Here is a 23,800-nt window from a genome sequence, read left to right as displayed (position 1 = left end):
CGCGTGCGTGAAGTACAAGAGGTGGGAAACAAGCTTTGCTACACCTACTTGAAAATCCTTCCGAAACCTACGTACTATCTGAGCTGGCCTAATTTGGTTGGAAAGTAAAAAGGCACACGCCCACCTCATGAAAACCAGGGCGGGGATGATTAGTTTAGATGAAAAAAACGTAGCATGCATTACGTAACTGGTTACATAGGTATAGCATTTTTCGGTGGGAAATTGGAGAAGAAACGTGTAGCCAACAAATGAGTCCTACATATAGACCGGTCAAAAGTGTTACTTTAATCTCGAGCTTAAATGCATATGCATAAATAGTAAATATAAAAAATAGTAATTTGTTTTAAAAAAAATCTGATTTTTCTTTGTGGATGAACATCCATAATTTTTGCCCCGAAAAGACATACCAAAATGAGTGCTCCAAAATGCGTCTTTTTTGAGTCCTGGTTTTTGTTTTTTTACAGGCTTCCACGTATGTCTTTTCAAAGTGAAACTTTTCAGGAATCTGAGTTTACGTGTGATTCGTCAGTCTTCATAACATTATAGAGCGCGTTCGTACAGGTTATAGAGGCTGCCAATACAGCGAGTGGTACCTGCTTGCAAATTTGCCGGCGTCCAGCCCTATAAACTCGACGAGCGAGCAAGCGATATTTCATTACCTATGCTATCAGCTAGCCAGCCAGTGCGTTCCACTCCAAGAGAAAATCTATGGTGAGCAGTCTGTAGACGGTAGCCATCACACTCAATGTCGTGGCCAGTGTTGTCATTCTCGGTGGTGGCGATGGCGGCGGCAGCGGCAGCGGCGCTCGTAGCAGCGAGCGGAGCAGCGCCGGCGCCCATAGGGAAACACGGCTGCGAAACGAGGTGCGGTGACGTGAGCGTGCCATACCCGTTCGGCTTGGGACCGGACAGGTGCTCCGCAGCGGCAGGCTTCAAGCTCACCTGCGTCCACGGCAACACTACCGGTACCAGACCCGGAGCAGCCAGCCGGCCCCGGCTGTTCCTCAGCGACTACAGGGGCTTCGAGATCATGGATATCTCAGTGGAAAACCGGACGGTTAGCGGGGTCAGCCCCACTATCTTCAGCAACGCCGCCATCAACAGCACTATCAGGAGGTCTATGGGCTTCGGTGACAACCGCTGGAAGAACACCAGGCCACCGAGCACCTCCTATCTGGTGGCCACGGGGTGCAACGTGCAGGTCACGCTGCTCTTCACTACTCCTGCCGGCACCCACAGCTACACCTCCGGCTGCACCTCATACTGTAGCGGCAGTGCTGTGATCACCGACAACGACGTCCGGAACTACGGCGTTGGCTTCTGCACTACCCCGGTCGTCTCATACCTCGCGTCCTATACCGTGGAGCTCAAGCGGCTCGCCGGGAACAGCACCATTAACAACGATCTCCCGGTGTACGTGTTCATCGCCGAGGAAGGTTGGTTTGGTCCGGACCGGGCCGTAGATCTTATGAATCTGGGCGCACGTCGTTCCAGACTCAAGGCCAAGGATGAACATCTGTTGGTACCCTTGACCCTCGACTGGGTATGCATCCATGGATCCTGCAACGCCTCCGTCAACGCCAACTGCACCACACTCGACAACGTGTGCCAATGCAATCCTGGCTATAAGGGTAACCCTTACCTAACGGATGGATGCCAAGGTAGGTACCCATCTATCCCGAAAGTGCATATATCGAGGACGGGCTCGAGGGAGCCCCTTATTTCTTTTCAACGAAAATTCAGTTTTTACACCTCTAACAAAGCTGAAACAAATTATAAATATAAGCATATATTTATATTTGTAGTATACACGTATAAAATTTCACAGTTTTTTGCGGGGTATAAAATTTCATTAACATATATGTTCAGATGTGGTGTACGCCAAAAAGACAAATACGTTGATTAAAATGGGCATTTATTTTGTTGTAGTTTGGCCAGATTTTTGTCTTCTTTGTGTAGCCTGTAAATAATGATATCATCTAATAAATTTTTTACAGATACTTAGAGAACATGTATATTTATTTGTAGAAAAATTCATTTTTTGGGAATCATTTAAATAGCATTTTGGTTTTTTTTTCAAATAGCGGGCTTCATGGAGCCCGTCCCCAAAACGCTGCACTCCCCATCTATCTACATATACTCCCTCCGTCCCAAAATAAGCGCTGTACTAAGGTTGACACACTTATTTTGGAACGGAGGGAGTATAATCAATATGTGTTTTATAATAAAAGCATAAATTAAGTAGGCGGCATATCAATAGTATTTTTATACAACTTTTCAGCATATTAGAAGGGAAAATTATAGTCAAAATCTTGTATCTGGGAGACTGAAAAGTCAAATACAATTTACATTTTGGAACTAAAAAGTAATTAGAGCCATGCATATGCATGGTTAATTATGTTTTAAGATCGAATTTGTCGGTAAAGTTTGATTAATCATTTCTTTTGGTATATGTAGATATCGATGAGTGCATGCAGCCAATGGACCATGGCTGTTTCGGTGAGTGTCACAATACGCAGGGATCGTTCGACTGCTGGTGTTCGCGAGGAGGAAACGCCAGCCAACCAAATGGCTGCCTCAAGCCCACAAGGAAAACAGGTGACAAACTCTTTATAATACCCAAAGAATATATATTGCACTTGTTTTGGGCTTCAAAATGTCCTCCAGGCAAAAAACAAGGGAATGTACAACTTATACTAATTATCGATGTAAATGTTGCACGCCACCAAGAAGCTTCCTTCCGAGTCTCTGACACATAGAACTAGGACGACCACACTCACACCTCTCAAAGTTTAGGAGCAATTAATCTACAGCATGAAAAGTGACAGATCAATGGTCATGGTTAGGAATATATGTGCATCCTCCTTTAGCTTGTTTATTCCTACCTCTAGTGAATTTGCAACAGGCAGAAAGTCAGCTATTTATATATATTGTTTAATCCATGAGCCAAAATTTTCTATAGATCAAATAAATAATCTATATGTGTTTATGTTCGCAGGTTTAATCATTGGTCTCTCCGTTGCTACTGGCGCATCCTCCATTCTTTTCTTTCTGGGTGGATTGTTAATAATTCGCAAGATTAAGCATCACAAGGCTGAAAAGTTGAAACAGAAGTTTTTCAATCAAAATCATGGACAGCTATTGCAACAACTAGTATCTCAAAGGTCTGACATTGGCGGAAGGATGATCATCCCTTTAAAGGAAATAGAGAAGGCCACAAACAATTTTGATCAAACGCGTAAACTTGGTGGCGGAGGGCATGGTACAGTCTACAAAGGAATATTGTCAGACTTACATGTTGTGGCCATCAAAAGGTCAAATATTGTGGTCCAGAGAGAAATTGATGAGTTCATAAATGAGGTTGCCATACTATCACAAATCAACCATAAGAATATTGTTAAGCTTCATGGTTGTTGTCTCGAGACAGAAGTCCCACTATTGGCCTACGAATTCATTTCCAATGGAACCCTTGGTGATCATCTTCATAATGAATCACCAAAATCAATATCTTGGAGTGGCAGGCTAAGGATCGGAAGTGAAGTAGGAAGAGCAATTGCTTACCTTCATTCTGCTGTTTTAGTTCCTATAATACATAGGGATATCAAATCTTCTAACATACTTCTTGATGATGCTTTCACGGCAAAAGTATCAGACTTTGGTGCTTCGAGGTACATTCCAATCGATCAGACAGGTAGAACAGAAACAGCAGTGCAAGGAACTATAGGATATCTTGATCCTATGTACTACTACACGGGACGGCTGTCAGAAAAGAGCGATGTTTATAGCTTTGGAATCCTTCTTGTGGAGTTGCTTACGAGGAAGATGCCAACCATGTATAGAACCTCAGCAGGTGATGGACTTGTGGCACAATTTGTTGAAATCCTGGAAGAAGGCAAACTAGTTGACATACTGGATTCCCAAGTTGTAGAGGAGGGAGGTAGCGAAGTTGAAGAAGTAGCTGCTCTAGCGGCATCATGTATAAAATTAAGAGGAGAGGATAGGCCAACCATGAGGCAAGTGGAGATGGCACTCGAAGGCATTCAGGCAAACAAGCAGCTTGTCCTAACTGATTTGGGAGCAGAGCGAAATGAGGAGAACTACTTAACCAGAACCAGTTTGAGCTTGGAGGAAGTGAGCTGATGATATAACCAAGAAGAGTCATTCTCAGTACTATCTAGGCGGTGTCCCTTTAAGTTTTTTTTTTTGATGTTTGAGCAAGTTGATCCTAGGTGTTGTTAGATTATTAATCTGTAGCATTTATTTTGTGTCGGATGCATGTATTCTGTAATTTGTGTGTCACTGGGAGACCTGGATGTTGGCGGGTCTCCCGCACCTGGTAAATTTTCTACGAGTGAGAACATTGTTGAAATATTTTTTCTACGCCATTAATTAAAGAGGTGGGCTACCGTTGTTTCAACACCTTCACGGTCGCAGCAAATGGACACCGGACTTGAGTGCTGTGGAAATTATGAGTATATGTGATGTAATCCCTTTGTAAAGAAATATAAGAGCCTTTAGGTTTTCGAAAATATAAGAGCCTTTAGGTAAGAACTATATAGATAAGTCTTCGATCGCGGTATACTCTAGTACAACACTTGAGTTTTAAGAGACCATAACAACACAGAGAGACTTGACTCGCGTGCATGTGTGTCCTACTAGGACTCCATGTGCGAAAGGATGCATGGAGTTGCAAGTTGGAACTCATTAGGACATCACACCACTCATTAGGGTATCACACCAGTGTATATGGCCAAACTTGTGCTCAAGATGGAACCCACGTACTAAGCAATAAGACAACTAAATGCATCACAATGTATATAGTCAAACTAGGGAATTATCCTGCCGAGCCAACAGACATACTGGACTTGGCCGGATGTCATTTGCCCTTGCTTTCACACTATGACGGACGTGGTCATTTGAAACGTCTTCACATCGTAAATTTTTTTTGAGTAAAATCTTCACATCGTAATTTTTTTGAGTAAATCTTCACATCGTAATTGCTGTAAAACGTTCTGGTGTCGTCCAACGAGCCGGCGTACTCATACATATGGTGGGGCCCTAGCTTGAACTGGTTTTATTGGGATTTCCTATTTGACGCATTCCGCGTCAAATTGGCAGAGCATCGCAGAGGCGAGCGAGCCGAAGCGCTCGGCTGGGCCAGGGCCCATTTTAGCGGTTAGCGTAGGTATTGCGATTGGTTTTCTACCGGCGGTTTTCCTTTTTCCTGTTGTTTTTGTGGATGGTTTTATTTTGGATTTTTTTTATTTTTTCTGTTCTGCATATTTTCAGTTTCCATTATATATTTTTATTTTCAGTTTCTTTCTTCTTCTTTTTTCTGTCCTTTTAATGCTTTTTCCTTATTTATAAAATTCGTAAATTCAAAAATGTTCACAATTAAAAATTCTTCACAGAATCGAAAATATGTTCGGGGTTTCAAATATTTTTTGCTTTTCCCCAAAAAGTTCACAAATATGAAAAATGTCTGTGTTCTAAAAAATGTTCAAAGTTTTTAGAAAATGTTTCTGTTTTAAAAAATGTTCGTAGTTTTTAAAAAAGGATAATTTTTTTGAAAAAATGTTCACGTTTTCCAAAACTCTTCGTAAATTTCATAAGATGTCCATGTTTTTCGGAAAATGTTCGCAAATTAAAAAAAAGTATATCCGTTTTCAGAAGAGTGTTCGCAATTTTGAAGAAATGTTCGTAAATTTGAATAAAATGTTCAAAAAAAATGTTCACGTTTTCCAAAAAAATGTTCGCCTTTCCAGAAAAACGTTCAAATTTTGAAACCATTTCAGTTTTTTAAAAAAGACGTGGTTTTTAAAAACATATTGAAATTTGAAAAACAATCGTGTTAAAAAAATGCAGTAGTTACAGTACCCATAAAATATTGTTTTACTCAGCTACAGCATGTCCGTATGTGTATATAGTTCTTAAAGGAATGCCCTACTTATGCGTCAATGAAGTTTGATTGATCTATTGACTAGCATCGCGCGCACGGCCGCAGGAGGTCATGGGTTTGATACCGCGCAAGCGCACACCTTTTTTTTTTGGATTTCTGATCCCGTGCTAGAGTGGATACTCACTACTAGGCCGGCCCAGGGCGGACTCCCCTGTGCGTTTGCTCGACAATACGTCACAGAACGCGACACATAGGAGGTCCTTGTTTTATTCTCCTATCTAACCGTCACAAAAATATCCATCCCGACAAGACCGGCATTAACGAGGCGCCAGAACAGATGGTTTCACGCCCTAGGTAGGCACCGTTGTGGCCGGGTTGGCGAGTACGGCGGAAGTCCCTTGGCGATGTTGTATGCTTGGACGTTTAGGCAGTAGAACCAACTTGTTTTCCATTTCTTAACGGATTCGGTGAATCCCAGCTTAAAGTATTTGGCATTTGGCTTCAATTGAATGTTGGTTCCGCCACACTCGCAGAGCTCGTTACCATTTTTCTGCGACCTCACATGGCCCGAAGTGGGGATTGGTCCCAGGAAGCATTCACAGATTGCTACGAAACAAGAAATGTGGAGCACTCCATTAGGTATGAGGTGGTGAAACTGGATGCCCTAGTAGAAGAGCAGGTCGTCAAATATCTGTGCAACGGCAACAGAAACCCCCACATCACAAACGGTAATAGAAGCACTCTCTGTTGTTCCGATGCCGGGGATGCGTTTTGGGTATATATGCCCTCATCGGTTGACGCTATCCTGCCAACTTCCTCATTTGTTGGAAAGAGACCGCGACAGGAAATACGCTCGAACAGTTCGTCATTGACATCAGACGACATCCACTGGCATTTTTTCGGGTTCGTGAATGTCCTGGTATGACAGCCGGTGGTGCCACGCCTTATGCCACTGCCTCTCTGACGTGATCCGTCGCTTGCCATCATCGTTGCCTAGCGCCAGGCGATTGGGGGCGCTGGTAGAAGGTATGCAATTCGAGCTGTAATTCAAAAGCAATGATAGGTGCGATGCACTTGGGCCGGCTTGACCTCTTAAAATTCATGCCTAAAGCATGGTTGGCTAGCACACATGAACCCCCGTTATTAGAGTAAAATGAGATTGAATGACAATGAATAGATGATCTGTCCTGATTTCTATCGACTATCAAGAATAGTGCGGATATGTAACCAAACTCCTTTAAACCCAATGAGAAAAAAATAAGGAGAAAAGGTTCAACATATAATGATTATATTCTCGTTGATAACTCTATGAGAAAACCTTTTAAGGAGAAAACTCATTGCTGAGTTTAGAGAACAATAAATATGCTTTGTATAATTTCCTTTAAAAACCCTAGTGGGAAAAAAAATCAAAAGTATAGCATATATCACCTCATTAAAAACCTTTTATCAGAAACTTCAAGAGAAAACTCATAAGGGAAAAAAGTGCGATCTGATATTCTATTGAAAACTCCTTTAAAACCCAGTCGGAAAACTACAAGAAGAAAATGACATGACATATCATGATAATTTTCTCTTTTAACCCAGTGTGGGAAAATTCATAGAGTTTGGAGGACAATAAATATGTCGTGTATACTTTCCTAAGAAACCCGGTGGGGGAAAACAAAAAATATGACATATGATCTCATGTTGATATTACCCCGTTAAAATCCTTGATGATAAGCTGTAAAAGTAAACTCATAAAGGGAAAAGAGTATAATATGGTGCTTTGAACAAGAGTAATTCAGGAAGATACTCCCCCTGATACTTGCATATCTTGAAGCCGTCGAATTCCAATTCCATGAACATGTTTGTAGAAAGTTGAAGTTGGTAGAGACTTCGTAAACTAATCAACAAGGTTGCCACATGATTTGACTTACAAGATGAGTAATATAGTGATAGAGCTTAATTACTAATTTGTTTGCATCCGGACAAACAAGCAACATTATCTTTGAGATAATGGGTGGTGGATGTAACCACTAAGTCGGTTTCGAAGACTTTCATGGTATGGCTACCACACTTAATAGGAACAAAAATTTTGTCTACGATCTAACATAATGGGGATCTGATCGATTTATCTAATAATATTGGTGTCCAGATTTCTCTGAAACTGAAAAACTAGGAAAAGATGTTTGATGCCTTAGAGATATCGAAAGATATTCTTGTGGCCCAACCACATGTGTTTGGTGGGTTCAATGGCACTTAGGATATGGAACTTTGTGTCCCAATATCACATTTCAATCATCTCATGATTTTAATGGATCTTTCTCTACGTCTAGAGATTGAACAACCATGATAATTATAGATGAAGTACTTTTTTACTTTTTTACTTTTTTTAGAAGTACTCTTGACTTCTTTACTGATTTCAACTCAAGAGTCATATAGGGCAAGTTCAAATGTCAAGATTACAGTGTCCTTCCTGACATGTTCATGAACGGTTGTGATGATATAGCTTCCCTGTGAGAGCTTCTATCTAACACCTGAATTGGTTTAATTGGTGCTAAACTAGGAGGGCTTGTGTCACAACAAGTAACCAGTTTAGTGGCTAACTGTTATTATTAAATGCTAGAATTAAGAATTTGCTTAATAGTGTGTGTGGAGAGAGAGAGGGGAGATTACATGGTCCATCTTGCAGAAATTCAGTTATGGAGTTCAGATGTGGTATATCTTAACCATTTACTTATTCATGTCCCATTTTTTGTGTCCATCAGATCATGATTTGCACCTGATATAGTCTTTCTGCTTTCACTGATTCTCATGTGGTTTTTGGTCATCTTTTGCTCTTTGATAATTGGCTTACCCCGTAATTCTTTTTGTATGATTTGCGCCAATTCTGTTGTTTTTTCCTTTTTTTGTTTTGAAAAGGAGATTAAACCTTGGCCTCTGCATCATTACGATGCACACAACCATTTTTTATTAAAGTTGATGCAACGCAACAAGGGCAAAGACATCAACAAACAGAGGTGATGGCGATGATGAGTAAGGCTCATTCAGATGTGTACTGAGATCAGATACCATTGTTGGTTTTTTGGGCATGGGTTAGGGTTAGGGTTAGGCTTTTGTTTGATTAGGTGGAAGCGTGCAAATCGGGACAACTTGCTTTCTGTGAGCAACTATTTGAATGCTAAAATGTCACAAAAGAGTGTTAGGGCATCTCCAACGCGGATCACTAAACATATCTAATACATATTAGGTTTTTTTTGCAATGTGATACAGATTAAATTGTCCATATGATAGACGAGCCAATTTTGAGCCTCCCTTTTTTTCTAAATAAATACAACCTCTCTTTATACAAATTGTGGTTATGTGCTTATGCATATTTTGAATATCATCGAACCAACATGTGATTTTATGGTTAGGAGGACATTGGTATCCCCAGCCCACCAGGGTTCAAGTCCTGGTGGTCGCATTTATTCCTGGATTTATTTCAGGATTTCCGGCGATGCGTGTTTAGTGGGAGGAGACGTTCTTGTCAACTACGAGGCGCCTTTGGAGACTTCGTCAATCTCAAGATGATATGCCGATTCAGTCTATATGAGCGTTCGTGTCTGTACTGTGTTAAAAAAAGAATGATGGATGCAGCCATATTATTAAACGAAATATTCAAAAGGCCTCGTTGTAGTACAAGCTCACCTGAAGCTTAAAAGTAATGAAAAGAATATAAAAGTTGCCACAACTGGCGAAAATAGAACGAGATGACTAAACACCTAGCATATTATTGGACCACCATCCAAACCTGTTGTAAATATCCCGAGCTAACATCTTTCACCAGGTACACCCGCTATCCAAAAGCTCCCTAGCTTCCGCAGGACTGAGTAACGACCACATACGGAACCAAGTTGTGGCCCTGTAAATAACCTGCAAAAAAATTGTACGCGTTTGTCTGTTAACAACCATGCCATTTCTGCATTCCATATAGCCCGAAGTAATGCGCATACTCCTATCCTAATATGTCTCGCAGTGTTTGGCTCCACTCCATTTTGCCACATCCCAAATAACGTGTTAATACTATTTGGAGGGCTAGCATTAAGCGCTATCTGAATCGAGCGCCATAAAAGTTTGGCAAGAGGTCATGTGAGAAAGAGGTGCTTAATAGTTTCATCCTGATCACAAAAGCAACAACATTGACTACCCTCCCATCTTTGCTTTGCTAAGTTATCCTTAGTAAGAATCACCTCCTTGTGAACAAACAACACGAAGACTTTGAGTATTAAAGGTACTTTAATCTTCGAAATATGTAACGATTTCGAATTGGTCCAGAGGCAATTAAATTTAAATATATAGATTTCACAGAGAAAACTACCATTTACAGATAGTCTCCAGTGAATCGCATCTGGCTCATCAGACACTTGAGAGATATACTCATAGCGAACTGGATGTTGAGCTATTTTATTATTTCTACACTTGAATAGGCAGAATGCTTTGATTTACTGATACATCAATAGGTTCTACTTTGTATGAATAAAGAACAATCCAGTGTGCCGAGGGCCCTGGGAAGCGGCAGAGGGTTTCACATCTCTTGTTCAATCCATGCTTGTATTTGCAACTGTACATTCTTTGTTACTTGCATGCGCTGTTTCTTCACCCAGAATTCTCATTTACTTGTTCCTGCATTTTATTTCACGCAAGGTTTTCTTCTCTTACACACCTTCATTGTATAAAGTGTGCTACATTGCTCTGTTTCATTCATTAGCTGCACTGTGGCACCTTATCAGCAAAAAACCATGACATTTGGTTTTCGATGTTATTATATGTTTCTTTAGTCTTGATCTACCCTTCTATTTTTGGTATACATTGTGGGCAATCAGAACTGCAGCACTTTATGGATTTCTATGTTTGCCTCTTTTGTGATTCCGCCTTATCCATATTTCGAGTAATATGTGATTTGAACTTCAGTGTTCTCCACATCTTGATTCTCTGGTGTAATTAATTCTTCAGTTTTTCAGTGGGTAACTTTTGAACTACTATTTCGTTTCATGACATATAAATTTCATGAAACATATAGGAATCAAAATGGTCACTTAGAGGTCCCGATATTAGACAGATAAGCACAAGCTACAGGCACAACCATTTGTGAATGGATTGTCATGGGCCCCAGCACACATGCATGGCATGCACCGCCACGGAATACTCCAGTTTCTGTTCAGATTGTTGGAAAACTTGTAATCCTGTCGCACCTCTTGTCACGTAGTTTTTGCTTTCTGCAAATAAACCTGACCATGCAGCGTGAGCGTGTTCACGTCCTGGTCAGAGTAGTAGCTAGGTAGGCTTGCACGTTGCTACATCTAGCTCGTGGGATGGCACGAGCAACGGCTGTAACGGCGGAGCCTTGTGCGTGGTCAAGAGACGTGGGATGGCACGTCCGCATAGCTTGGTCATGGCGCAAGATTAGGATCAATCTGTTAGTCTGTTGAGCTGTTAATAAAAGGAGAAAACCAGAAAAGCTGCATTAGTTGCACGCAGCGCAAAACTCTCTCTCTCTCTCTCTCGTGTGTGTGAGTTCATCGTCTGAATTCTTTCCTGGTTCAGCTACAACAAGTGGCATCAGAGCCTCCGATCAAGGGCTGAGAACCATGGCCGGCGGACGAGGTTCGCAGGCGCCGGCAGGGACGCCGGTGGTGGATCAGCGCGCCCGCACGCAGAGCCGCGGGCGGAGCCCCGTGCGGCATGGAGGACACGCTGTGGTCGTTTGGGAGAGCACCAGGGAGGTCGGCAGCGGCGACGTCGTCTGGCCCATGCTGACGCGGACCAACTATGCCCAGTGGTCCGTGGTCATGATGGTGAACCTGCAGGCGAAGATGCTCTGGGACGCGGTCGCGATGGGGGATGCCCCGGTCCGCGAGGATCGCAGTGCGTTGGCGGCGATACTGCGCTCCACGCCGGAGGAGATGCACGCGTCGCTCGCCACCAAGGAGCCGGCGAAGATGGCGTGGGACACCATCAAGATTCAGCGCGTCGGCGTTGAGCGCGTCCGCGAGGCGAACGCGCAGAAGCTCCGCAAGGAGTTTGAGGCCATCTCGTTCCGGGATGGCGAGACGGTGGACGAGTTCTCCATGCGCATCTCAGGGCTCGCCGGTTCTCTCCACTCGCTCGGGGACACACTTGAAGAGGTAAAAGTAATTCGCAAGTTCCTGCGTGTTGTTCCTGCCAAGTACTCTCAGGTGGCCATCGCCATCGAGACCATGCTCGACGTCACGACCATGTCGGTGGATGAGCTCACCGGCCGGCTGCGCGTCGTCGAGGATCGCCTGGAGGAGGACAACAACGACGGCGGCTCGGGTGGCCGTCTACTTCTCACTGAAGAGGAGTGGTACGCCCGTCTGAAGGACAAGGAGCAGGGCGGCAGCTCCTCCGGTGGGGACGGCAGACGTGGCCGTGGCCGTGGGCGCAACAACAGCGGGTGAGACAAGGCGCCGAAGCGCAATGGCAAGTGCCACAACTGCGGCGTGTGGGGGCACTTCGCCCGCGAGTGTCACAAGCCGCGCCAGGAGCGGCGTGAAGGCGGCGAGGAGGCCCACCTCGCCCAAGGTGAAGACGACCAACCAGCAATCCTGCTGGCTCAGGTGTGCGACGAGGTCGTGCATGACGCGGAGCCGGAGGAGAACGGCGGGCGCGATGACGCCCCAACAGGCGTGGCGTTGGCGCCGAGCGGCAGCCGCGACTGAGGCGGTGAACCTCAACGAGGAGCGCGTCGTGCCGGTGGACGCGGGCGCTGGGGTGTGGTACTTCGACATCGGCGCGAGCAACCACATGACCGGCGACAAGGAGCTGTTCGCCACGCTCGACGAATCGATCAAGGTCACGGTCAAGTTCGGGGACGGATCGCTCGTCAGCATCTGCGGGCGCGGCACGATCGTCTTCGAGTGCCGCCAGAAGGGTCACCGCGCGCTCACGGACGTGTACCTGATCCCGAGGCTGCGTAGCAACATCATAAGCCTCGGCCAGTTGGACGAGCTCGGCTGCAAGACGGTGGTCGAGGGCGGCGTGCTGGAGCTGTTCGACCGCGACCGCGCGCTGCTCGCCCGGGTGGCGCGCTCCAAAAACAGGCTGTACACCATCAGGCTGAAGATGGCGGCGCCCGTGTGCCTCCTGTCCGTCATGCAGGACGAGGCCTGGCTGTGGCATAGACAATACGGTCACCTGAACTTCCGCTCTCTCCGCGCTCTCGCTGAGAAGGGCATGGCGGAGGGCGTGCCGTCGATCGAGCGCGTCGAAGAATTCTGCGACGCGTGCGCTCTTGGGAAGCAGCCATGGCGGGCGGCAACAGGTACTTCTTGTTAATGGTTGATGATCATAGCCGTTTCATGTGGATCGAGGTGATCAAGTCCAAGGATGAGGCGTTCAAGCGCTTCAAGCGGGTCAAGGCGCTCGCGGAGGTGACGCCGCGCAGGAAGCTCCTGGCGTTTCGCTCCGATCGCGGTGGCGAGTTCAATTCTGCCGCGTTCCGGGAGTACTGCGACGAGCACGGCATCAAACACTGCACCACCGCCCCTTACACACCACAGCAAAATGGCGTCGTCGAGCGCCGCAATCAGACGGTGGTGGAGATGGCGCGCTGTCTTCTGAAGAGCATGGGCATGCCGTCGATCTTCTGGGGCGAGGCCGTGCGCACCGCGGTCTATCTGCTGAACCGCGCGCCCACACGCAGCCTGGATGGACGAACTCTGTACGAGGCGTGGCACAACTGGAAGCCCAAGGCACATCATCTTCGTGTATTTGGATGCGTAGCACATGTGAAGCGCCTCGGCCTCGGCATCGACAAGTTGGCCGATCGCTCAACGCCCATGGTCTTCGTCGGCTACGAGGACGGCGCCAAGGCCTACCGGGTGTACGACCCGGCGACGAAGCAGCTGCGCGTCACGCGCGACGTGATGTTTGAGGAGCACCGGAGATGGGACTGGAGCGGCGGCGCTGACGCGACACCTACGCCGTGCGCCACATTTGAGGTGGTGTACCGTGACCTGCCGACCGGCGGGCACCACGATCTGGGCGCAACACCGCAGCCCGGCACGCCCGAAGGGCCGGGCCTGGACAGCTCACCGCAGGCAACGCCGGACACGCCGGCCCCGCGCGCCCACAACTGGGCGACGCCACCGTCGCATGACATAGGACGGCATGACGCGGCGACCGGCGCTGCGCTGCGGTACAGGCGCATGGCCAGCATCGAGCAAGAGCTCGACGACGCCTGGGAGGAGGAGCAGGTGGAGGTGAACCACCTCTGCTTGCTAGCCGCGGAGGAACCAGGCGGCGTTGAGGAGGCAAGAGGGGATCCCAGCTAGAGGCGCGCGATGGAGGATGAACTAGACGCGATCAGGAGCAATGGCACCTGGGAGCTCACCGCGCTCCCGCCTGGTCACGTCGCCATTGGCCTCAAGTGGGTGTTTAAGGTCAAAAAGGATCCAGCTGGCAACATTGTGAAGCATAAGGCGAGGCTTGTCGCGAAAGGATATGTGCAGCGGCAGGGGGTGGACTTCGACGAGGTCTTCGCTCCAGTGGAGCGCATGGAGACCGTGCGTGTCCTGCTCGCGCTCGCCGCGCACTCCGGGTGGCAAGTCCACCACATGGACGTCAAGTCCGCGTTTTTGAATGGCGAGCTGGTCGAAGAAGTGTACGTGCACCAGCCCCTCGGCTTCATCGACTCCGACAACGAGAACAAGGTGCTTAGGTTGTGCAAGGCGCTCTACGGGCTGCGCCAGGCTCCGCGTGCCTGGAACGCCAAGCTCGACGGCGAGCTCACCAACCTGGGCTTCGAACGAAGCCCCCTGGAGCACGCCGTGTACCGAAGGACAACTGAAGCGGGCGTCTTGTTTGTCGGCGTGTACGTAGACGATCTGGTGATCACCGGCACTGACGAGAAGGAGATCGAGAACTTCAAGGAGCAGATGCACCAGCTGTTCGACATGAGCGACCTTGGTCTCCAGAGTTATTACTTGGGGATCGAGGTTAAACAGCGTGAGGGCGTGATCACGTTGTGTCAAAGCACCTATGCAGAGAATGTGCTGGAGCAGGCAGGTATGAAAGACTGCAACCCGAGCCACACGCCCATGGAGCACCGGCTGCAGCTGATCAAGGGCGACACCGGCGGCGGCATCGACGTCACCAAGTACCGGAGTGTTGTTGGGAGCCTACACTACCTCTGCAACACTAGGCCGGACATCACACACGCCGTCGGCATCGTCAGCCGGCACATGGAGGCGCCGGGCGTGCCGCACTGGGCGGCGGTGAAGCAGATCCTCCGCTACGTCCGAGGGACCTCTGGCTATGGATGCTGCTACAGAAGGACCATGGAGGAAGCCGAGCTGGTGGGGTACAGTGACCTCGCCGGCGACGTCAACGATCGCAAGAGTACAACTGGGGTGGTGTTCTTCCTAAATGGCAGCCCGATCACATGGACATCGCAGAAGCAGAAAGTCGTCGCCCTCTCCTCTTGTGAAGCAGAGTACATGGCGGCGGCGACGGCGGCGTGCCAGGGTATCTGGCTGAGCCGTCTCTACGGCGAGCTGGCCGGGAGTGACCCCATGACGGTGAAGCTGTTCATCGACAACAAGTCAGCGATCGCGCTGAGCAAGAACCCGGTGCATCACGATCGGAGTAAGCACATTGACATACGTTTTCATTTCATTCGTGAATGCATCGAGGATGGAAAGTGCTGACACCTGATTTTGGCAAGATACGGAGTGAAAGGGTTTTCAGCATGAGAAAGTTTCACATCATTGAGTGGAACAACTTTGATGTTTAGGCTATCGCCATTCGACCTCATCTCAGTGGCCGAAGCTGTACTCCGAGTGACAAAATTTAGTGTTCTGAGTGCTTTTCGGCCGATTACGCCCTTATTATGACCTCAGATGAAGGAGCACTCTAAAGGAATTGTCTTCGTCTCGTCGAGGCAATTGATTTTCATATATAAATCATCTTAATCCGAGTTCATATGCAAAAGTTACAGTCAATACGGTTTGGACAGGCCAGAGACCAAAATATTAGGCTTGACACCACACATGTTGATGAGTGTCTGATGCAATGCGTGAGCAATTCGGCCCTCAAGGCGGCCTTAAATCGAAAAACCTTCAACACAGAAAAGTTTCGTCTCGTCGAGCCAATCGATTTTCATATATAATTCATCTCAATCCGAGGTCGTATGAGGCTTGGAGAGACAAGACAAGATCAGGCTGTGTTTTCAGTCGGAAATCCGAGTGAAAAAGTTTACCATCCGAGTGAAAGGTCAAGTGAAAGTTTGCTGACCGGATGAACTTATTATTATCCGAGTCAAATATGGTCATCTGAGTGAAATTGTCCTCCAGGTAAAAATATTCCGAGTGAAAAGATTGCCATCAGAACGAAAACTTGCCGATCGAGTAAGATATTGCCTTCCGAGTGGAAATATAGTCATCCGAGTGGAAATATAGTCATCCGAGTGAAAGATTGTCTTCCGAGTGAAAAAGTCCAGTCGGACGATCCGAGCGAAAGTCTCTAATATCCGACTGGATGAGCTCAAATCCGAGTGAAACTAAACATGTGCCCGAAAGTTTATCAAGATGACCTCGGATGAAGAAGTGTTCAATACAGAAGTTGTGCGTATCATCAAGATGGTAAACTTTGGTTTTGGAGTCATCATCATCGAAGATAGTATATGTCCTGCAAATTCACTACGAGACTCGGATAATCCAGTCTACTGCAAGACCGAGTCCGACTGGAAGGTAAAGATGACCTCAAAAAATATTCAAGATGGCCTTATTTGAAAAAGTTATCAACATGAGGGTTGTTTGTATCGTCGAGCCGCACAAGTTTGATATTTGGGCCATCTTGATCGGAGATCATATGCAAGCTTGGCGGCCCGCACAAGGAGGAAGACAGAAGTTGGGCCAGATTCAGACTGAATCCGAGTTGGAATAGAACTAGGACTCTAGGATGTGAATTGATGTAATTTCTTGTAAGGAAAGCCTAGATGAATCCTTTACTTCTACGGGAAGTCCAGCCGCCTCTTATATATATTGGGGGTGATAGCCGATTGAACAACACAGAATCGAACAAATCAATATACTACTTTTCCAGTTTACGTTTTATCTCTCCACCGTTTTCTCTCTCGTTCTTCGCTGTTCTTCGTGCTTGAGAGCTGCGAATCCCGAGGCTCTAGGGGCGAGCGAATCGACCTAGGGCAGTCCATAGCCGCCTCACTCCCTGACGGGGTCCCTTCCGGGTGTGTGGGGTTTTCGGGTCTGCAAAAGCGCCCGTCGACTGTCTTGCGTATCGCGCTGTCGGTCGGGTCTCCTTCGACGTGAGCTGCGGTGCATCACCCCCGGCGTCGAGGGTACACATGACGTGTTCGTGTGTCAACACACCTTTTGGCGACTCCGCTGGGGAACGAAGATCAATCATCATCATCCACCATGTCCGATCTTCCCAAACCATCTGAGGTAGACGCCGATAACATCATTAAGCCTAGTCTTGATGAGATATCGGCCGATCATCGCCAAGTCTATGAGGAGTACAAGAAGGCGCGCGAGAAGAAGGACTTGCAGGAGTTCCTTGCAAAGTTCAAGAAGGATCGCCAAGGCAACATCACTCCGATTGAAGAAATCAAGTTCCCTCCTCTTCAAGCCGAGCAGGTTAAACCCTCTGTAAGTACTGCCTTTTCTCCTGAGCAGTGGGCTGAGATTGAAAGCCGTATTGCTGACGGTAACAATCTAGTCTATCAAACTTTCATAGAAAATACTAATGCTTAGAAAAATATATCACAATCGTCTAGTGGTAATGATGGTGTAGCTGCTAGTGTGCAAAACCCTAATCTGGCTTTACCTATTGCATCGGCGCCTCCCGTGCCGATGGCTTATTATCCTACCCAAACAAATCAGATTGTGACTGCACCCATCAACCCTATTATGAGCATGCCAAGTTCGGTAGCAACACCGAACCAAACCCTACCTACAGCTACAACCACTCGACCACTACCAAATTATGGGTCGACATACATGCCACAATTCCTACCTACAGCTAGTAACCCTACTCCTCCTATGCCACTACCACAAGCTTCATCATCCACTATGGATGATGGTCTAACTAATCTTAGAGAGGAGATGGCTAAGATGCTTCGAGAGAATTTTGGAGTTGAGTTACCTCGGAATCGGATTTACCAAAAGCCGTACCCCGAGTACTTTGATGCCATCCAGTGCCCTCCAGGATATAAAATTCCATATTTTGTTAAATTTAATGGAGAAGGCACAAAAACCACATGGGAGCATGTTAGTCAATATTTAGCACAATTGGGTGAGGCAGGCTCATTGAATGAATTGAAAGTGCGTTTATTTCCTTTATCATTAACTGGTACCGCATTTTCATGGTTTTCTTCTTTACCCCATGGTTCCATTCGGGTTTGGTCGCAGCTAGAGCAGAAGTTTCATGATCACTTTTATAGCGGCGACAATGAACTCAAGTTGTCACATCTAACATCGGTTAGACAGAAGCATGATGAATCGGTCTCCGATTACGTCAAGAGATTCAGAGAAACAAAAAACCGGTGTTTTAGTTTGGTGATAACCGAGAGGGACTTGGCGGACCTAGTGCTGAGTGGTTTGAGAACTCCCATTAGAGAAAAGCTAGAAGGCTATGAGTTCTTAAATATTAACCAAGTCTTACAAAGGGCTTTGGCTCAGGAAAGCCGAAGCAAAGACCTCAAAGAAGTGCATAGATACAAAGCCGATCGTCCAAAGATGAATATGGTGGAATATGATAGTGATCACTCGGACGATGAGGGTGATGTTTTTGCTACTGAATTTGTTTGGCCATCTAAGGCCAAACCATTTACTTGCAATGATCTGAAACCGATTCATAAGAATCGTGATGAAGAGATGAAGTTTACTTTTAACATTGCTAAGTGTGATAGAATATTTGATGCTTTGTTGCAGGCTAAGATTATTAGAATATCTCATACTTTACCACCGTTTGAAGAGCTAAAACGGCGTGCTTATTGCAAGTATCATAATTCTTTTTCTCATGCTACTAACGATTGCAATGTTTTTCGACGACAGATACAATCGACCATTAATGACGGACGATTGAACTTTTCTGAGATGCAAGTTGATAAACAACCTTTTCCAATGAATACCATGGATTTGGAAGGGAAGAAGCTACTCATTCGGCTGGAGGTAGCCGAATCTGCTAATAAAGCTAATGTCATTGTTGGTGAGCCTAGGAAAGACAAGGAGGACAACAAGGTCTTGGGGAGACAGGTTGTGCTTGGTAAGCAACCTGATGGCAAGGAAGTGATCAAAATCACCATCAAGAATCCTACACTCGGGGGGCAACTACAAGTGCAAGAAAATGCTCGTGTAAGATTTGTCAAGCCCAAGAGTCCAGAAGTTGGCAAGTGGAAAAGGAATGAAGTTAAAGTGCAGCGCAAGCGGATCAAACCAACTTTTGATATGTTGTTGTCCAAATATGCCAATCAGTTGGCTGGTTCCGGCTCTAACCGGCCATCATACTTGAAGCGACCAAGGTCACCATCAGATGGTATGTTCAGTCAGTATATGAAACCGAGTGGACCAAAGGCGCTATTTCCAGAAAAGCAGAGGCAAACTGTTTGGGACCGACTTGAATACTCATATAATGGCCGACTGAACATCGGTAACTATCGGCCGGCTAGTCAAAACATGCGACCGGATGGAAATTATCCGAGTGTAAGAATGCACCCAGGTGGAAGCTATCCGAGTGAAAAAAATGTGGCCAAGTAGATTCCATTCGACTGAATTCCATCCGAGTGACATCCATCCGAGTGGATTCCATCAGAGTAAAAAGGTGCGCCAGAGTGGAAATTTCATGCATCTGGAAAGTCGAAAAGAATAGCGTGTTAAATCACCAAGTGTTGCAGTAGTTGAGTCGGGAAAAGGCAAGGAGAAAATGGATGCCGACTCACTTATCTTGGGGACCGAAACATTCGCCATACATCAACCGATTGTGCTTAGCAATCCGACTGAGCCGATACTTGCTATCGCGCCAAAGCACTCGGCTAATGACCATGAAGCAAGCACTAGCCAAATAAAAACGAGAGATCCTAAATACACTCAGCCAAAGTGGTGTCCTCCAGGGCTAAGAAAGACACCAAAAAGGAAACTACAGAGGTTAAGGAGTCAAGAGATGGCAGAACAAGAGGCCGAGAAGCAAAGGGATAAGTTGTTCAATGACACTCGGCCTATGGTACCTACAAAACAAGTGTGGAGGCCCAAACAAATACAAGATGCAGTGGCTTCTACACCTATCACAGCAGCACCTACATTACCAAAAGAGGACGACGCAATCATTGCATCATCTATGTTACCTATTGCTTCCTCTTCACTCGGACAAATTTCAGAATCGGCGGATGCACTCGAGGAAGAGGCTGATATGTTGGACTATGAGTCTACTCCGGTTCATGAAGGTATGGATACCTGCTGAGTTTCGTGCTGTAGATGAGGAAGGGGAGGTGGCTCAGCTGGATTTTGGCCCTAAAAACGCAATATTCGAGAAGCCAAAAGAACCAGTAACGCACCTGAAACCATTATATCTCAGAGGTCATATCAATGGGTCACCGCTCACTCGGATGCTTGTTGATGGTGGTGCTGTGGTAAATCTTATGCCCTATTCGGTCTTCAAGAAATTGGGTTTGCCTGATGAAGAATTGATCAAGACCAATATGGTGCTCAACGGATTTGAAGGCAAAGACAAAACTGAAGCCAAAGGTGTAATGTATGTGGAGCTTACAGTCGGAAGCAAAACTTTGGCTACTGAATTCTTTGTCGCTGAGGTGCAAGGTAACTACAACGTTATACTAGGCCGTGATTGGGTTCATGCAAACCAGTGCGTGCCATCCACTATGCACCAATTTTTGATTCAGTGGGTTGATGATGAAGTGGAAGTCATTCATGCGGATAACTCGGCCTGTGTTGCTTTGGCTGATGCATCGGGGATTGGCAACATCCCAATGCTACTTTCTTGACGGGACGTGACTTATCAGAATTTGATTTTCTCAGCGCGACCAAGAATGGTTTTGTGCCCGTCTCTTTAAAGCCGACTGAATGCAATCGGCTCCAAGGTATCATATGTTTAAATGGATCCTAATTCCGAGTGGTTACAAAAACGTCTTGTAAAGTATCGGTCCAGTGAGAACGATATGTATGAGTCTATAGAGGAGTTGGATGACATGGATAAACTTGGACAAGGTTTTACATCAGCCGATCCATTAGAAGAGGTAGATATTGGAGATGGTTCAGTCACTCGACCGACATTTATAAACAAAAATTTGAAAGCCGATTGTAAGGCTAAGTTAATCGAGCTATTGAAAGAATATGTTTGTTGCTTTGCATGGGAATATCATGAGATGCCAGGGTTAAGCCGAGAGCTAGTGGAGCATCGGTTGCCTATAAAGGCCGGTTTTAGACCTTATAAACAGTCGGCCAGAAAATTTAATCCGAAAACATATGACCGGATCAAGGAAGAGATCGGTCGACTGCTTGAAGCTAATTTCATTCGACCTTGCAGGTATGCCGAGTGGATTTCTAACATTGTCCCAGTGGAGAAGAAAGGATCCGGCAAGTTGAGGGTGTGCATTGATTTCAGAGATTTGAATAGGGCTACACCCAAAGATGAGTATCCTATGCCAATAGCCGATATGCTTATTAATGATGCTTCTGGACATAAGGTTATTAGCTTTCTAGATGGTAATGCCGGATACAATCAAATTTTTATGGCCGAAAAGGACATGTACAAAACGGCTTTTCGATGTCGTGGTTTCCTTGGTTTATTCGAGTGGGCAGTGATGACATTCGGATTAAAAAATGCTGGAGCCACGTATCAAAGGGCTATGAATTTAATTTTTCATGATTTACTCGGTGTCATACTTGAAGTTTATATTGATGATATTGTTGTCAAATCGGATGCTTTTGAATCTCACTTGGCCGATTTGCGTTTAGCTTTCGAAAGAATGAAAAAGTATGGATTGAAGATGAATCCTTTAAAGTGTGCATTCGGCGTATCAGCTGGCAAGTTTTTGGGTTTCATTATTCATGAAGATGGCATAGAGATTGATCCCAAAAAGATAGAGGCCATACATAAAGTGGAGGCTCGAACATGCAAGAGAGATATGCAAAAGTTCCTTGGCAAGGTCAATTATTTGAGAAGGTTCATAGCTAATCTATCAGGGAAAGTTGATGCATTTACTCCTATCCTTCGGTTAAAGAATGATGCTGATTTCACTTGGGGGCAAAACAGCAAGAAGCATTTGATATGATCAAGAATTATTTGTGCACTCCCCCGGTGAGGAAAGCACCCAAGCATAGGGAACCCTTCAGACTTTACATTGCAGCAGAGGAAGGAGTTATTGGTGCTGTTCTAACTCAAGAGACCGAAGGAAAAGAGCATGCCATCACTTATTTGAGCCGCCGCTTATTGGACGCCGAGACAAGGTATACATTTATTGAAAAATTATGTCTATGCTTATATTATGCTTGCACAAAATTGAGACATTATTTAGTGCCGAGTGCTTGTGTAGTAGCTTGTCAAACCGATGTCATTAAATACATGTTGCATAGGCCAATTCTTAGTGGTAGAATTGGCAAGTGGGCTTATGCTTTGATTGAATATGATTTGGCTTATGAATCTCTAAAATCCATGAAAGGCAAAATTGTTGCTAATTTCATTGTTGAACATCGGATTAATGACAAGCATGATGTTGATATGAACCTTGTTTCATTAGTACCATGGAGATTATACTTTGATGGTTCAGTTTGTAGCAATGGCCAAGGTGTTGGTATTGTTTATATATCTCCTCATGGTGCTGTTTTTGAAGCCTCATGCCGCTTAGAATATTTTTGCACAAACAATCAAGCCGAATATGAAGCATTGTTATTCGGCCTAGAGATGTTACTTGCTATAGGTGTTACACATATTGAGGCTTACGGTGATTCGTTACTAGTGGTGCAGCAAATATCCAAAGTCTTTCAGTGTTTGGACGAATCACTTAATGTTTATCTTGATAAATGTCTAGATATAATTTCTACTTTGGATTGTTTTAGCATTGCACATATATCTAGACATGACAATTGGAAAGCAAATGAGTTGGCACAGCAAGCATCTGGATATCATGTTGATCATGGCATGTTTCATATTTCTCAAAGTCCGATGTCTTGTCTTACCAGTATAGAAGAGGCCGAACCAGAACCCACTGATTCGGTCATTAACAAAAAATCTAGTGCAGGTGACAATCCCGACTGGAGGAAGCCCATTGTTGATTACTTGTGCAATCCGAGTGAAAGGGTGGACAGGGCTGTTCGGCGTATGGCTTTCAAGTATACAATGAGAGATGATGGTCTTTATCGCCGAACAGTCGATGATGTTCTTCTAAAGTGTTTGGATGAGGACCAGGCAAGAGTTGCTATGGGAGAGGTACATGAAGGCATTTGTGGCACTCACCAGTCGGCTCCCAAGATGAAATGGTTATTGCGACGTGCTGGGTTTTATTGGCCGACTATGATTAATGACTGCTTCAGATATTATAAAGGGTGTGAAGCTTGTCAAAAATTTGGTGATATTCAATTGGCTCCTGCTGCTATGTTGCATCCTATTATCAAGCCGTGGCCTTTCAGAGGATGGGGTTTAGACTTTATTGGGCAAATTCATCCATCTTCCTCAAAGGGGCATCGGTTCGTATTGGTGGCAACTGATTATTTCACTAAATGGTCTGAAGCAGTACCTCTCAAGAACATGACACATACAGAGGTAATTCAATTCATAACTGAGCACATTATTCATAGATTCGGTATTCCTCAAACGTTAACAACAGATCAAGGTTCATCTTTCATGTCACACCAAGTCAGAGAGTTTGCCGAATCTTATAACATA

General features: G+C 45.6%; 1 protein-coding gene across 1 annotated transcript; it reads left to right on the top strand.

Annotated features, from left to right (window-relative positions):
- The first annotated feature begins 705 nt into the window (after positions 1-705).
- On the top strand, positions 706-4,396 carry LOC123170349 (wall-associated receptor kinase 3-like). The gene is made up of 3 exons (XM_044588197.1): positions 706-1,661; positions 2,458-2,499; positions 2,999-4,396. Exons 1-3 carry the CDS (start codon positions 746-748, stop codon positions 4,138-4,140), a joined length of 2,100 nt encoding a protein of 699 aa, XP_044444132.1. The 5' UTR covers positions 706-745; the 3' UTR covers positions 4,141-4,396.
- Positions 4,397-23,800: the final 19,404 nt, after the last annotated feature.

This window comes from Triticum aestivum, chromosome 7D (assembly GCF_018294505.1).
Source record: "Triticum aestivum cultivar Chinese Spring chromosome 7D, IWGSC CS RefSeq v2.1, whole genome shotgun sequence".
Classification (NCBI taxonomy): domain Eukaryota; kingdom Viridiplantae; phylum Streptophyta; class Magnoliopsida; order Poales; family Poaceae; genus Triticum; species Triticum aestivum.
This window is presented reverse-complemented; position numbering and strand designations above follow the sequence as displayed.